The sequence below is a fragment of the Podarcis muralis genome, chromosome 4 (genome assembly GCF_964188315.1).
Source record: "Podarcis muralis chromosome 4, rPodMur119.hap1.1, whole genome shotgun sequence".
Lineage (NCBI taxonomy): Eukaryota > Metazoa > Chordata > Lepidosauria > Squamata > Lacertidae > Podarcis > Podarcis muralis.
Genome location: NC_135658.1, coordinates 84,190,095 through 84,205,946, shown reverse-complemented (window position 1 = coordinate 84,205,946; position 15,852 = coordinate 84,190,095). Strand labels below are relative to the sequence as shown.

Sequence of the window (15,852 nt, the reverse complement as noted above, 5' to 3'; positions counted from 1 at the left end):
GGGATTGCACCTAAAGCCCAAATTGTGTAAAGTCCTGGGTACAGTGGTACAGTGGTGAGTGGGATTGCCAAAGTCCTTTTCCTCCAGACACCCACCTGCATTCTGCCCTCTTTTAAAATTTATTTACTAATTTATTTTAACAAGCACATAAAGCTGAATGTGTTTAACTTAAATGTGTGTAAGCTGCAGGCTTACTGTAGATACCCTCAAAGCACATACCTGCTTAGCTGTCACTCATTTTCAGGGGAGTCAGGAAATATCACCTTGTGGCACGTCTCATGTTCCATGTATCTCCAAGTAGAACTGCAACATTGTAATTAATCTTGGTATGCATGTTCAGGACAACGTTCTGCACCTGAGGTTTGAAAATCAGATTGACTTGTACATCCATTTTTTCCTAAACTCTGGAAGCACAATAGATTCTATTGTGGCATCTGAAATGAGGCCTCTTGAACACTGTTCTTTAGTGTATTTGGATTTAATGAGAGTAGTTTGGTATACATGATAATTTTCCAACTAAGCCATGGGGTCAGTTATTTGAAATCAATGGGCATGGGAAATGCGTCTATTCTGACTAAAATTGATGTACTTTAATGTGTTAAGGTTTTAGAATTGTTTCATATGCACAGTATTTTGAGTGTGCTTAATACATACCTAAAATCAGAATGGATAGATGTGTTGCATTCTACCATCTAACTTCTCTGGCTATATTTCTTCCTAATTTTAAAGGTTTGAGCATATTACTTCAGAAGTATTTAAGTCTTCTGCCCCCACCCCCTAAATACCTTCTTGATCTTTGAGAATTGATCCTATTTCTACCTGAGACTCACAATTATTTTTAGTCTCATCAAAAGAACATGCTGTTAAATGTCATCTTAACTTCTTCATTAGTAGTTTGTTCCTCTAGTCTGTCTCAGAGAACTGCTATAGGGGGGGAAACAGCTATGATGCAGATGCCTGTATAAATATTATTAAATACTATGCATTTAATAAAATAAATAGAATACCAGCCCCCTTTTCATTGCTAATTATTAAAAATGGCAGATGCTTCCTGGGCAATTTTTTGGGGTCCTTTTAAAAGATTAGCTAAGTATCCTTAAACTATGCCAAAGTCTAACTCTTTGAGATACTTCCTCTAGAACATGTACTCTCCAAAAATAATTCTAAATTGTAGGCAAACTTTCTTTGGCCATTAGCTGTAGCCCCCACCTTTTCCAGAAAATCTGTTTGACAATTGTTCCTGTGAATAAGATAAGAATGAATTAGGGAATCTAAGCCTGCTTAAATAATTCTCAAGATTTTCTGGTTCACGTGTAGTGATATTGAACTCTTTAGTCATAGGCTTTAATTTGTTCATGGTGCTGACCTGATGCTGTGCAGGGACACTCACTGCATCCCTTCATTCAATTCAGTCTAATTATCACCAACTTCCTGGGGAGCCTGCTTAGATGGAACTGGCCGTGAATGTTTGTTGTTAAGTAGTACGATATTAAGCTACCCTGGTTACATTTAACAAAGTAGTTTTAGGCTTTGAATTTACATATAGATTATCAGCGCCACATTCAGGTTTGCATTTCTTTGTATTATTTGTCAAAAGCCAAACCACACTTGGCATAAAATGAAATTTAACTTCACGAGCCCTTGATTGTACCAACGAGCCCTTGTGTTCATTATACAGTATATATCCTCCTTCCCCTCCCTTTTCTCTTTTGTTTTGTGTGTGTGTGTTTGTGTGTCTGTGTTTATACTGTGTGCGATATATTTGAGCATACCTGTCTGCACGATGTGAATTATCTTTTTCATTTCCTAAAACAATAGTTAAAGGAGGTGGTAGTAAATGTATTTGCTGGCGCATATGTGTTAAAATGTGGACATTTTGTCTTTCCAGGTCCATGTGAAAATGGCGGATGAAGCAGTCTGTGTTGGCCCAGCTCCCACTAGTAAAAGCTACCTCAACATGGATGCTATCATGGAAGCCATTAAAAAAACCCGGGCCCAAGCTGTGAGTCTGAATGAGTCTCTCCTCTGCAGCTGTTTCATATATAGAAAGCAGAGAAGCTAGAGTTTGTATTTAAAGATAAAAAAAAAGAAGCGAGGGGGAGAATGATTGAATATGCTATTCCAGTTTAGTTCATGTCACATGAGTTAAATGTGGCCGAAATCGCTACTGGAAATCAAAGGCTTTTGTAGCATCTGGCAGTGCCGGTTGCTGATCCTGCAGGTGGCTGCTGGATTCAGCTTTCACACCAGGGAGCAGCTTCAGTTCATTTCCAAATTTGCTGGGGGTGGGGGTGGGAATCCCAATTAGTTTAGAGCACTAACCCTTTCTGTGCCATAGCCTCTCTTTCTGGATGTCTTTTTTTTAATAAGACAGCAGTAATCTTGCTTAGTTTTATTTTATTATTTGGCCTGTGTGAGAATTTTTATCCACATGGTGAATATGATAAATGGTGCACTGAGTAATTATTTTTCAGTGTTTCATGTTGCTGACAAAACATGATCGACTAGGTGTGCAGCCTGTTTTCTTCTCTTCCCTCTGCCCCTCTATCCTTCAATAAGGTCAAAGAGTCAAAGTTTAACAAGAATGGTTGGTATTTTTTAAAAAATGATGACAATAATACTTTTTCCTTGTTGCATCAGTGAATGCAAATGTGGTCTTCAGAACTGCTGAATGCGAAAGCATCTTTAAATAAAATTCGCTGGATGGGAGTCGGACAACACCAGCAATTACCCTGGAGTGTCTCAATTAGCATTATCATTTCTTTTGAAATGAATGTTTCAGTATGGTGCATTTGGAAAGGGGGAGGGAGGAGAAAAATGGCAAACAACATTAATTAGCTAACAGACACTGCAGATGTTTACATTGTTAGTTAAGAAGATTTAATAGAGATAGAAATAGTTCAGGCTTTCATCTTTAGCCTGCCACCTAGATTTCCTTAGCTACGAATTTACGAAAGATTACAAATGATGAAACTGAAGGTTTTCCCACTTTAATGTGTTCTGTAATTACTCTATGTACCATGTGGTTGCATTATTTTGATACTGAGGCATTTTGTAAAAAATGTTTTTACAACTCATTTGTGGTCTACTGGTTTTTTTTTTAATAAAAAAAATACTATATTCTGTGTTTGAAGTGGGATTTGTAGCAGAGCTGCTAACATTGAATACTGGCACTGTGGTTAACTTGAGGGCCAGAAAAATGTTTTTGAGAGAAGGTTAGAGAAATGTGAAAGGGTATGGAGAGAGGCGCTTACACAGAGAGAAATGTAATAAGGAAGAGCTTCTAGAATCCTCTGGTGGGAATAGAAATGAAAATAAGTCAAAATGACCGTATCTGTGTAGCTGTCAGGCCTGGGTTTCTCACCCAGGTTGATACCTGTTAGATACTTTGGAAGGTGGTGCATAGATACCATGTTTTTAGCACTTGTATGTGAAATGTTAGCATGCCAGAAAATTGTGGCCTAGGAGCATATGATACCCGCCCGGTAACATTGCAGCCACCGGTGATCTAGTTTATATGTGATTGTGAACATAGGGAACTCTGAACTGATAAACCATTATTTTTTCTTTGTCTTGTTTAAAGACAAATACGCTGTACATTTAAATTAGGACTGAGAGTTGAGGAGTGCATGAAGTGGCTTATGCTGCGGTTTAGAGTAAGCTATGGATTTCCAGAGTTTGTCATATGATGGAGAATGGACTTATTTTAGCTCAGAAACTTTATTTCCTCACTAGCAAAACTGGTTCCAACAAAATGACTGCCATAAGGGGTGTTTTCTGCCGTATCCACTCATCTAGTATACAGTACAAGTAAACTTGCTGCTTTAAATTGTAATTACTGATGAGATGCTGTCAGCATCAAGCTTTCAGTTGTCTAAAGCAATGAAACCTACTCTTGGCTTTTATTTTTAAAAGGTCCATCCAGGATATGGATTCCTATCTGAAAACAAAGAATTTTCTGGCCGTCTGGTAAGTTTTTAAATGATGCATCTCTCTGAGCATGGTGTGGTGTATTGCTGTATATTGCCGCAGCCTTTGAAATTATTAATCAGCATGGTTAATGTATTAAAGTTTTAATCACAGATTAAAATTAAAGCCATCAATGAAAACTCCCTTTCCCCATCTTGAAGACCCTGCTCCTTTGTAGGCTACCATCTCTGCCTTCCATTTTCCTTATTTGATAGAAAGAAGCTTAGATTTTTTCCCTTGCGGTGTATCTGAAACTGTGCTTGGATAACTTGACATTTGGGATGAAATATTTGTAGCATACTCTCTAACAATGGAAACCAATGGAAACATGCATCAGTTAATCCTTTTAACCTTTTCATTCAGTACTCATGGGCTGGTCTTGTTTATTTGAAGCCACTTTGTCCCTTGTGGGTACTGCATATTTCTGTAAGGCAACTATTCTGAAATGTAAGCTATGAAATATGGACATCAGTGAATGACATTTATTTATTCACTTTGTTTCCTATTTGAAAAAGTGAAGAGAGTGCTTCCCTTAAAGAGCCTCATGGTAATACCCTCTATGGGCTTCTGGCTTCTGTTGTGCCTTAAATTTTATCACTTGCCTGTGTATTAATTGTGATTTTCTTATCTGCCTTGAAGAATTTTGTTCAGAAGCAACCCACAAATATTAAATGAATCTTGTACTTTGTACACATTGGATATTGTACACACTGATAGATTACTTAAGAGCCATAAATTACTTAATTTTTCAGCAGGCAATCCTTTTAGGAAGCCGTTTTTTTTTATAAAAAGCATCATTGTTGTAGCATGTATTGTATTAAATCACACTGTAATATCTGCAGATTACCAAAGATGTGTAATGTCTGCAAGTAGATCAAATTATCAAAATCCCACTGGTCTCACTAATTATGCTGAGATCCAATAGGCCTTTTTTGGGTTTCCCTTCTCACTGTAGCGCCTTCTCACCTATCACCTCTTCCCTCAACTGCACTTGAAGGAAGGTCTTGGAGTGGGATTTGATGATCTACTAAGGACTGCAGTTGACAAGTTGAGTCCTGTCAGGGGAAAAAAGTGGGATATAAATATATAATAAGAGTAAGTGAAAATTACTACCCCTCACTCCATATGCAGAAGAGTTTTCTGCTTACATATGGAGGAACTATTTGAATTCCAGTTGGCAACTGATGTGTGGGGATGTTGTAGTGTGGAAAGGGGGGGAAGATACTTGTACAGTGGTACCTCAGGTTACATACACTCCGCTAACCCAGAAATAGTGCTTCAGGTTAAGAACTTTGCTTCAGGATGAGAACAGAAATCGTGCTCCGGCGGCGCAGCAGCAGCAGGTAGCCCCATTAGCTAAAGTGGTGCTTCAGGTTAAGAACAGTTTCAGGTTAAGAACTCACCTCTGGAACGAATTAAGTACTTTACCCGAGGTACCACTGTATACAAATGAAAAGACACATAGCCCATTTTGGAAGCATTGATTTTAAATCAGGTTTCCAGTTTCGCAATTCATGCTTTTCTTGTACAAGTGTGCCTACTAGTCAGTTGTTCTAACAAGGAAAGCATATTTGTTTGTAACTAAATAAAGCATTTACAGCAATATTATTTGGGAGTGTAATTCAAAACCTCTTGTCGTGAAGCCCACATGCCTTCTGTAGTTTACAGTTGCTTACCCTTGTCTCTAAGAGATAACGGAATAGCAACAACAACAAAATAAGCTAAGCACTGGTAAGTTCATGTACACACCCTCCATGCCCCTGTGACTCATAATTTTTTACTCTAATTCAGTTCATTAAAATGCACATAAAATACACATCGTGTCTGTTGTTAAACCAGCACAGCCATATGCTGCACTGGTTGCGGTCCATGGTGGAGATGGTGGGGCTCTCAGGCCTACCGCCAGTGATATGTTGAGTGCTGACTCTGGGTAGGCTGTCCAAGAGCCATTGATGAGCAACTTGCCCATGTTACTCTTGATGATCAAGGGGTCCATTTCCACTTGAGGAAGCCTGAGATCAGCCTGGCCCTCTGGAGTGGCGAGTCGTGGCTGCACTTGGTGTAGAGGCCGAGCAGGCGTTCCAGCAGTGCCTCCACACTCAGGCCTCTCTCACTGCAGCGGTTTGGCTAAAAGCAGCTGCTCCAGGTTCTTCAGCTGGCATAGTGGCAGAGGAGCAAGTGGGGTGGCTAGTTGAGTCCACCAGGAAGAAGGGAGAGGCTGTGATAAAGATGGTGAGGGAGCAGAATCTCAGCGGGCCTGGATGACTTGGAGCTGCACCTCTCGGCATGTAGGCCATTGCCAATGTGTGAAGCATGAGTAGAAAATCAAGTAGAATTTCATTAGGTTCTATAAAGGTAAAGGGACCCCTGACCATTAGGTCCAGCCGTGTCTGACTCTGGGGTTGCGGTTCTCATCTCGCTTTACTGGCTGAGGGAGCCGGCGTACAGCTTCCGGGTCATGTGGCCAGCATGACTAAGCCGCTTCTGGTGAACCAGAGCAGCGCACGGAAATGCTGTTTACCTTCCTGCCGGAGCAGTACCTATTTATCTACTTGCACTTTCGAACTGCTAGGTTGGCAGGAGCAAGGACTGAGCAACAGGAGCTCACCCTGTCGCGGGGATTCGAACCACCGACCTTCTGATTGGCAAGTCCTAGGCTCTGTGGTTTAACCCACAGCGCCACCCATGCCCCTATTAGGTTCGATAGGGGCATATATATTATAAATGATAATTTTTAAAAAGATCTGTGTCATTTTAACGTGCCTGTCTTGTTGAAATGGAAGGTGCCATGTACTGAGTATGGTTATTTCTTTCTGTGTTGTGGCACTCTCTTAGGCATCTCTCTCTCTCTCTCTCTCTCTCTCTCTCTCTCTCTCTCACACACACACACACACACACACACACACACACAGAGAGAGAGAGAGAGAGAGAGAGAGAGACAGTGACACTTGTGCTGTGTCATGTGACATTCAGTGCAGAGGCATTTTGCAGTAGCTCTGCTTATACTTGCTGGGAGAATAATTGTTCATTTCCTAGTGACAAAATGCTGTTTCTGGTAACTGGGAAAATGCAGTATCTTTACAACAGCAGCACCAGCCTGTGAGAAGGTATCTGAATCCTGTGCAAGAGAGAAAGAGAGAACTGCACATCTATTGTGTGGAAAGGCTTTAAAATAGATTTTTAAAAAATGTTGTGCAAAGGTAGTTTTTAAAAAAATGTATGGTTAGACCCAGCTTATGTGTTAGCATGTATGAGCTGTATGTACTGAGCTGTTACCTGTTGACTTCAGGCTTTTCAGGGCAGAGCTGGTGAAGGGTATGATCCTAGATGTAGATTTTCCAGCCTAAAAAAGCCCCAAAACGTTTGTGTGTCTTTATTATCTTTTGTCCTGTCCTGTAGTATTGTACTGTTTTTGCTTTCTTTTCAAAACCTTTCTGTTCCCTTGATCTTACAATTTTCTTGCCAGTTCCCTCTCCTGTCCTAGGTTCCAGTATTTCCCTCCTGTTTTCCTGTTCCACTAATCTCAATATTTATCTCCCATGCTCCACTTCTGTTTCTCTGAGCCTGCCTTGATGTGACTTCATCTTGGGGGTGTTCTTTCCATCTCTTTACAAAGGTTACCTCCAACTCCAGTTTGTGGTTTTGCTCTAATTTCCAAGTTATCTTGCCCATTTCTTTCAGCAAGATGGCTGTGAAAGTTGAGGGGGAAATTCCAGATGGCAGACAAGCTGCTTACCCCTCCTATCCCTCACTGAAGAGGACCACAACACTCCTCTGTGGCCTCACTTCATAGTCTTTTGAAAGTCCCCGCAACAGTACTTTGCAAACGATGAATGATAAAAAGGTAAAGGACTCCTGGATGGTTAAATCCAGTCAAAGATGACTGGGGTTGCAAAATTTATTGTTGTAGGGTTTATATCGCTATTGAATTATATTCCCAGTGTGTCTTTCAAAAAAGGAATTAAAAAAATTAAACTGTAAATACACACAGTAATCTAAAAGCCTCTGAATAATAAAAGCAGTCAGCAGAAGCCAAATTTATTTTAAAAACTGTAGAAAATAAAGTATTTGCCTAATATATAAAGGCATGTTTGTCTTTTGAGGCAGACGGATGCTAACAACTGAGTAACTTTGGACCCAAGTACCAAAAATGATTGCCTGTTTATGGAGAGATCCCTCCTGAGTGAAATCTCTCCTAGGTGAACCCCAGCTGTCCCCCACACTACTATAGTGTTGAGGTGCAATCTGATTATTTGCTCAGGGTTCTGGCATATAGGGTGTATAATCACTATTATGCTGTCCTGTGTTCACAATGTGGATAACATGTTAAAAAATGTTTTATGGTTGAATTCATGTTTTACGATGTTAGCTCACCTTCTGGTGGAAAGGCAGGCTATACAACTATTGAAATAAATGTGCCAATACAACAATAAAGTAGGCATCCAATGAACCTCTTTGAGGAGACCATTCCATAACTGGCTAGCCATCCACCTCACCTCAGATGGTAAGTATGACTTCCAAAGAATATGTTAATTTATGGCTAGGTACGTATGGAGCTGGTTGTTCTTTTAAGTTTAAGGGCTTTAATAATGAAAACCAGCACTGTGTTGGGCCCAGAAATGGATTGGAAGCCAGTGCAGTATGCATACTATCATTGCATACTAACTACTGATTTTACTGACTGCAATTTCCAGTCTTCAAAAACATTCCCATGTGTAGTGCATTAGAGTAGCCTAACCTGGAGGTTACTAGAACACGGATGACCTAAGGCCAGGCTATCTGGAAACATAAATTCACTGTCTCTACCACCCTTTGCTTACACTTCTGGTGTGCATGTGCCCCCAAAATATAGGAGGAGGGTGCATTGTGTCAGAGGCAGAATATTGAAGAATAAAAACCCCTGGTTACCTTGGATATTAGCTGTAAAGTGCTGTTTAAATTGGCACAACTTGGGGCCTGATATGTAAAGGCTTTCATATTTGTACCTGTGATTAGTTTTGGAGGACATTATAGAGAACTTGCAAATCATTAAGAGAGCTTGAAATGCCTTACAGATGCCTAATATTGGACCATCCAGGTGGCTTAAAGATAATTTTGCTGCACATGAGCAGCTGCTTTAGTCTGAAGGCTTCACCTGCCACAGTAATATTTGAGGTTGGGAGAGCAGAGAGTAGACAGTATTCTAGTCCAGCAAATGACCATGCTGTGCTGCTTACGTGAGTAGAGGTCCAGTGCACCTCTTAGCAAGGCTATTTTTGTCATGTGATCAGTCCAGCATAGGGCCTTTGGATCTCTGTTTCATAACGTGAAATGGTTAAGAGACTGCAATTGCTATTTAAAAGTAGCAGTGAAAATGCTGCAGAAAAATGAGGAAGTAACACGTCAGCACATATTCTTGTATTTAATGTGTTGGTAAATCATGCTCCAGATCACATTTATTGTTTGAAAATGTGCTCCAGGCAAGCTAAAGTTACTTGATAATAGGCTGTGTTTTTACTTCTCTGCTGGTTTGCTGCATTTGAAAATGGACCATATTTTGGATTCTTAAGTTCGTTGTTGATATTGTTACTTATTGAATTTTGTATCACCTGCACCAAAGTTTCTATGTGTGTTACAGCATACAAAATAGGAAGCCCAATTAAAAATCCCTACGTGCAATTGCATAAGAATGCCAATAGCCTACTCTTCCATTATGCATATGAAAAAAGGAACTTCCCCATCCAAATTAACAAAAATGAAAACCCCAAGAAACAGTATTAAAAGCTGTTGTCAAGAGGAAGAAGTTAACTCTAAACCTCTAAAAACTGTGCCACTGCTAAAATGTACAAAACAAAGCCTGGGAAGAATGAATATATTTTTTCTTTCTGTTGCTGAAAAGATTGCACAAAAGACACCAGGCGAGCTTCCCTCGGGGGAACCGTTTCATAGGCTGGAGGCCAGATATAGTCAGGTTTTGCTGCTTCAAAATGTAATTTCAAAATAGATTTCTTTCTTGGGACTTATGTTGGCAAAACAGATATAATGAACATATTTGAAGAAAGAGTGATAATTTCTCAGGGTGCACTTGGTTGGATTCACCTATCTGTTCAGGGCTCTGGAAGGTAATGTGCAGAAGTGGTGTACTGGTTTGCTTACCTCTCCTTGTTAGTTCAGCCGTTATTAACTCATCGCTAATGTTAGTTTTTCATTTAAAAAGAATATTCTACTTGCTAACGAAATATGAAAAGTTATTTATGTAGGGTGCAACTTAACCAAATGATAACCTAATTCTAATGGGTCTGTCGTTGCATGATGCTGAGCTTTGTTTCTTTCTAAAGTTAGTGGGAAATTGGAAAGGATACACCCAGTTGCCTTTTAGCAGAGTTTGCCATTTGAAAGAATTTTCTGACAACAACAACAACAACAACAACAACAACAACAACAACAACAACAACAACAACAACAACTTGTTTGACTTACTAGTCACTTACTACAAAAAATATCTTCAGCGACATACAAAAAACAGCAACAACTTGTTTGACTTACTAGTCACTTACTACAGAAAATATCTTCAGCGACATACAAAAAGCTTCCAAGCCCAAATAAGTAAATTAGAATAAAAAAGTGAATCTCCTTTCTTAATGGAAAAAAGGAGGTGTGAAGTTGAATGCTTTGATCTTTAACAGAAGATAGATTTTACTCCCAAGCAAATGGTTTTCCCACTAGGCTGTCCCAGAGCTGGCATTAGCTGGCAATTTCCCTAAATATAAAACAATGAAACAAAAGCATTTGTTCATGTTGTCGTGAAGCTATTATGTTGCGGTTTGGCTGCCAAACTTGGCAATTTTGCAATCATTATTCCACTCTGGGCTCACTTCCTAGCAATCTGGTGGGTTTTCGGGGTTTGGATTACAAGATTGGTGACAATATCCATGGCCAAATTTATTGTAATGCAGACGGGATTAGTTTTATTCTTGGATATTCATTTGTATGTCGTAAGGTGAATATTGTGTCAAGTAACATTATATGTTAGTAAGATTTTTAATTTCTGTAGGAAAAAAATGACAGCTTTCATGTGTTTACTTTTTAGCTTTTAAGTATTAGGACTATGTAAGATGAATTTCTTGCATGCAAATCACTTTTCTGTGGGGGCCAAATGTGTAAATTGTATGTCAAGAACGCACAAACATGTTTGTTTCCCTGTTTTGTGTATCTAATTGAAACCTAATTTGGAACAGATGCAGAGGGCACAAATGGGAACTCATGTGCCTTTTAAACTGTACATTGGCAAAGTAGATAAGGTCTTATATTTTTAAATGGTGAAGTTCATGCGTGTTGCTTCTTCACTTCCAATTGAAATAACTGTAAAGAATGGTTATATATCACATAGCTGGATTTTCCTTGCTCTTTTTCATTATAATCCTGAACCTTATGTGGATTTTATGATTCACAACTTTGTCTTATGCATGTGGTTTAGAAGGTGTATTGCTAGATCCAAGAGGAGGGAGCAGAAATAAATAATTCAGAATGTTCTTTACTAATTGATCTCAATAGATGAGCATTGTGGAGTTGAAAGCAAAGCTTAGTTTAACACAGAGAGGGTAAGTTCATGTGAATGATACACACATAAACATGTCACTTTTTCATTATTAAATGATTCATAGAACAACACATGCTGGAAACAGTTGCCAATTAAGCATACTCATTTTAGTAACTACTAATGTTCTGATCAATTTTAAAATATTGAACTATTGCAGGGTGGAAAATGTCAGTACAGCTGAGCTGGCTGCCCCTCCCCCAAAAACACTTTTCACTCCATTGAAGCTTTGTAAATTAAAGTTTATACCTAAATAACTGACTGAAGACTATGTTGATATATCCAGTGAGGTTCATCCAGTTGTCTCGGTTTATCCAGTTATCTCAGAGGACGAAATTGAAATCCTTTCCTTTCATTTGTTTGTTTTCTAACTGGAAATGTGCTTTGGTTCCTTGGTACACTGGAGCACCAAAAAAGGCCTGTGTGTCCTTGGGCTGAACAAGAGACGGGGAGGTGATATGTATTTATTTTCCCTTTCTCTTCAGGAATATTGCCTCTTTTGTACATCATAACCCGTGGGCCATATATCCCCACTCGACATTTTCGGTGGGCTGTAGAGAGCCCTTGACAGTTGACACTTTTTAAAACTGACTTTTAAAAATCCCATATTTTTACCTCATGTGGACTTGTAGTCTTGCCCCTATGCCTCTGGGCTACTTTTGAGTTATTTTTGCCCTCAAATCTGCTCAGCTTCCAATCAGTAGCCTTCAATGCTCACAGGGCTTTCAGAGCCCTTGCGAAAATTTCATGTGGCTCTTTCTGGGAGCTACAGTGCTTTGGCTACCAATAGGAGCCATCATGACTAGTCATTCATAAACTACTGAAAGTTTCACTGTGTTAGCTCTCCTTCTCTGCTTATCAGATACAGAGTTCCCCTCCCCCCCAAAACTTCCAAAATATAAAAATGATTCTGTTTTCAGGGGGCATCTCTGTTAAGGAAGGAATCCCTGCTCTTTATCTATTTCAGTGGTTCACAAACATTCTCCCCCCCATGGACCACAATTGTCTTGTAGCAGGTAATGTGCTTTGCTCGATGTAGTATGATTTTTAATTGTATTTTTATTCCTTCTTTTATTCCTTATACTGCATTTTGTTGTTTTATAATCTATATTCCGTAGAATTCAAATTGTATTGCAGTAAAATATATGAAATAAAAGAAGCAGTAAAAATATAATTTAAAAATGAATATGAATATTTAATGTGGACATGCTGCAGGCCACCTAAATGAAGCTCACATACCACTGGTGGTCCATAGACCACTGTTTGGGAACCCCTGGGCTATCTGAATTCTTAGTATTCATTCCTCCTCTTTCTTTCCAGCACTGTAGTATATGTCACTTTCAAGAAAACATGTGGCTCAATCCAAAGTACGAAAATTTTAAAGCCAGTGATCCTTGAGCTGAGAAAGCATAGCTGCCCATGAAGTAAATGCTGTGTCATCAGTTGTTTTGAAACTTCTGTATATTTTCTGAAGTATTTTTCTTTGTAGCATGGAGGAGGGCTCTTAAATTGTTAGCTTTGTTCATTGTGACCTTTGAATAGAAATTTTAAACTAAAAAAAAAAGGTATATGGAAATAAGCAAAATAAGCATAGAACATACTATAAACTGGACAATGCCGTAAACATTGGGCAAATGTTATTTCAGGTTACGAGAAGCATTCCTAGGTGTAATAGTCATAGTTTATACAGCCAGGTGATAATCTGGTGCTGCTATTAAATGCTGTTGAGTTGCTCAGCCATCTTAATAACTCCTCTGTTATATTTTACCTATTTTGGCTTTTTAAAATGTGGACATTTCTATAGAAAGAAAAGTTAGTTAAACATAAGATATGGAATTATTAGTTAATGGAGATTAGTGACAGAAACATGAGTACAATGTGTTCATTAATGTAAATGTCATAAAATCAAGAAGATGTGGCCATATGGCCATAAAACAGATTAGAGGAACGGCTGGATATTGCCATTATTCCTTACTAGTAAAATTCCTTGCTTGCATGTAAAAAAGGGTGTTGCCTGTTCTTTATTGAAAGATAGTGTTCTGAGTTAGATGGACAGTTGACATGACCTAGCATGGCTGGTCTTAAATAGAAGCTCTCTTAAAACTTAATTATGTGGTTTACATGAGAAGCGTCATTGGATCTGAACCTCCACTTTAATCAGTACCCAACAGTTCTCTTATGCCTTTTAGGTTAACCTTGAGCTTGACGAAAAGCTGCTGTGTAGCACTTCTATTATGCAGGCTCTTTGATATGATGCTGAATTGTGGCTTTCAGTACACACAGGGTTAAGTGAAAAGGTTATAGTAATCTAGTGTGCATTTTCCCTTTTTTTTTTAATGTGCTCATTAGCAGTGACAAGTCCAAGTTTTAGCCCATGTCAGTAATTTACATTTCATTGCTAAGTGACTGCTCTTGTTCAAGGGCTCTTTCTAAGGCTGTTGAACATACTTGTATTGGGAATAAACAGAGTAGAAGAATTGAAAGCCAAATATCCTGCCAGGCTTTTCAGTAGGTTCTGAAGTTTCCAGTAGATCACTGATTAGCAGTGCGTGGAGCCATACGAAAATAAAAAGATAATGCCTACAAAAATTATCACAGGTAGGCTGTCGTATTTTAAAACTCCTTTTGTTGCTACCTTTACTGTCATCCTCCCTAAATTCCTCTCTCCTGCCAGGCCTTCTCTCAATGTGAAACTACAGCATATTTGAGACAAAGCAAGAGAACAATGCCCTGTGCACCAGGCTCCTTGGTTTCTCTCTCTCTCTTTCTCTCTCTCTCACACACACCTCCCCAACTATTAAGCAAAGTCTGATTGTTATGAGGACTGAGGAAACAAAGGACTTGATGGGTTTTGCAGTGCTCTGGGATCAAATTATAAAGCTTTGAGATCCTGTGAATTCCTGCCTTGGGACTCTCGTTTCCCATTCTTAGCGATGCGCACCAGCTTGTTGCAGCATTCTTAATTTGAAGGGATGCACGCGATGGAGAAGACAAATGGCGGGACTAGAGGGGCAACATGGTGTAGTAATGGTTCTCTGAGCATGTCAGTTGCCAGTCTCTATATAGACATTGCCATCTGTGGCAAATATTCACACAGTTTTGGCTGATAAGGGTTGCTGTCAAGCTGAACAACAGGTGTGTGTGTGTGTGTGTGTGTGTGTGTGTGTATAAAAAACCACCATCATTCTAATATAGACATGCCTTTCACCTCAGTTCAGATATTAATGTAAGCCAGTTAAGTTTCCTTTCTTGCAAAAACAGGATCAAGGCTATTGCTACTATAGTATATTGTCTGAACATGGAAAATATTCAAAGAGGAAAACAAGATTTAAGTTTACAGAGAGCCAAGCGGGGATACTTCCACATCTTGAAGTTAGGCACCAAAAATGTATGGCAACTTTGTATGGCAAATGTATGGCAAGGAGACTGAAGTGGGGTACCAAAAATGTATGGCAACTTTGTATGGCAAATGTATGGCAAGGAGGTTGAGCCTCCTCTTTGGGCAAAATATATACATCAGAAGGTCAGTGAGGTGACAGCAATGAATTGTTTCATTTCAGGTGGTTGTTAAAAGAACCATCACTTTAAGAACTGGTGCATGAACTTACTTTTTTCCTCATCCCTCCTCACTCCTTTTTCCTTCTGTCATGTTTTTAAGATTGTAATTTACCAGGGGCTATCTTACTACTGATCATTGTAAGCTGGGACCTTTTCAGCTAAAAAACAAGGTGGCATACTTTAAACAAACTGATTTGTGTGTGTGTTAATCTAATTAAAAATTATGGTCATGATTGTTTTCATTGCATAAATTACAGCATTTGACAAAGGTACTAATTTGCTGGTTTATTCCCAATAATAGATAATATACAAAGTAAGACAGGCTAATTTTTTTGGCCTATCTTTTTGGGGTGGGGTAAGAAATATTTTAGCTTTCAAGTTGTACAGAGTGTTGCTTCTGCCTAAGGCTGTTCAGTTTAGTTTGAATCCAAGTGGTTACTTTACCTGCTTTACTGAAAGTCGCAAATCCTCTTCTGAAATGAGTGGGAACAGGAATGAGAACACTTATGATTAACTTTGTTACTGGCAGCTACACATTCCTCATATGACATTAGGAACTAAACTTCCTGGCAAGACAGGAATTTGTTGTTGTCCCCCCCCCCCAAATGATATTTATTCAGAGTTTCATCAATACATATTAAAAACCCCAAACCCTAACCCAAAAAAGAAAACAGAAAAAAATAGAAAGATAAAAAAAGAAAATACAAATCTCAAATTACAGTTTTTCATTTGCTTAATTCTTGAACCTC

General features: G+C 38.9%; 1 protein-coding gene across 2 annotated transcripts in view; it reads left to right on the top strand.

The window, feature by feature from the left end:
• PCCA (propionyl-CoA carboxylase subunit alpha) overlaps nt 1-15,852 on the top strand; it is a 225,965-nt gene that overhangs the window by 29,681 nt on the left and 180,432 nt on the right. For both annotated transcript variants that reach the window (XM_077927686.1, XM_077927685.1), the window contains exons 5-6: nt 1,889-2,002; nt 3,916-3,969. In XM_077927686.1, coding sequence (XP_077783812.1) covers nt 1,889-2,002; nt 3,916-3,969 — 168 coding nt within the window. The remainder of the gene's footprint in view (nt 1-1,888; nt 2,003-3,915; nt 3,970-15,852) is intronic.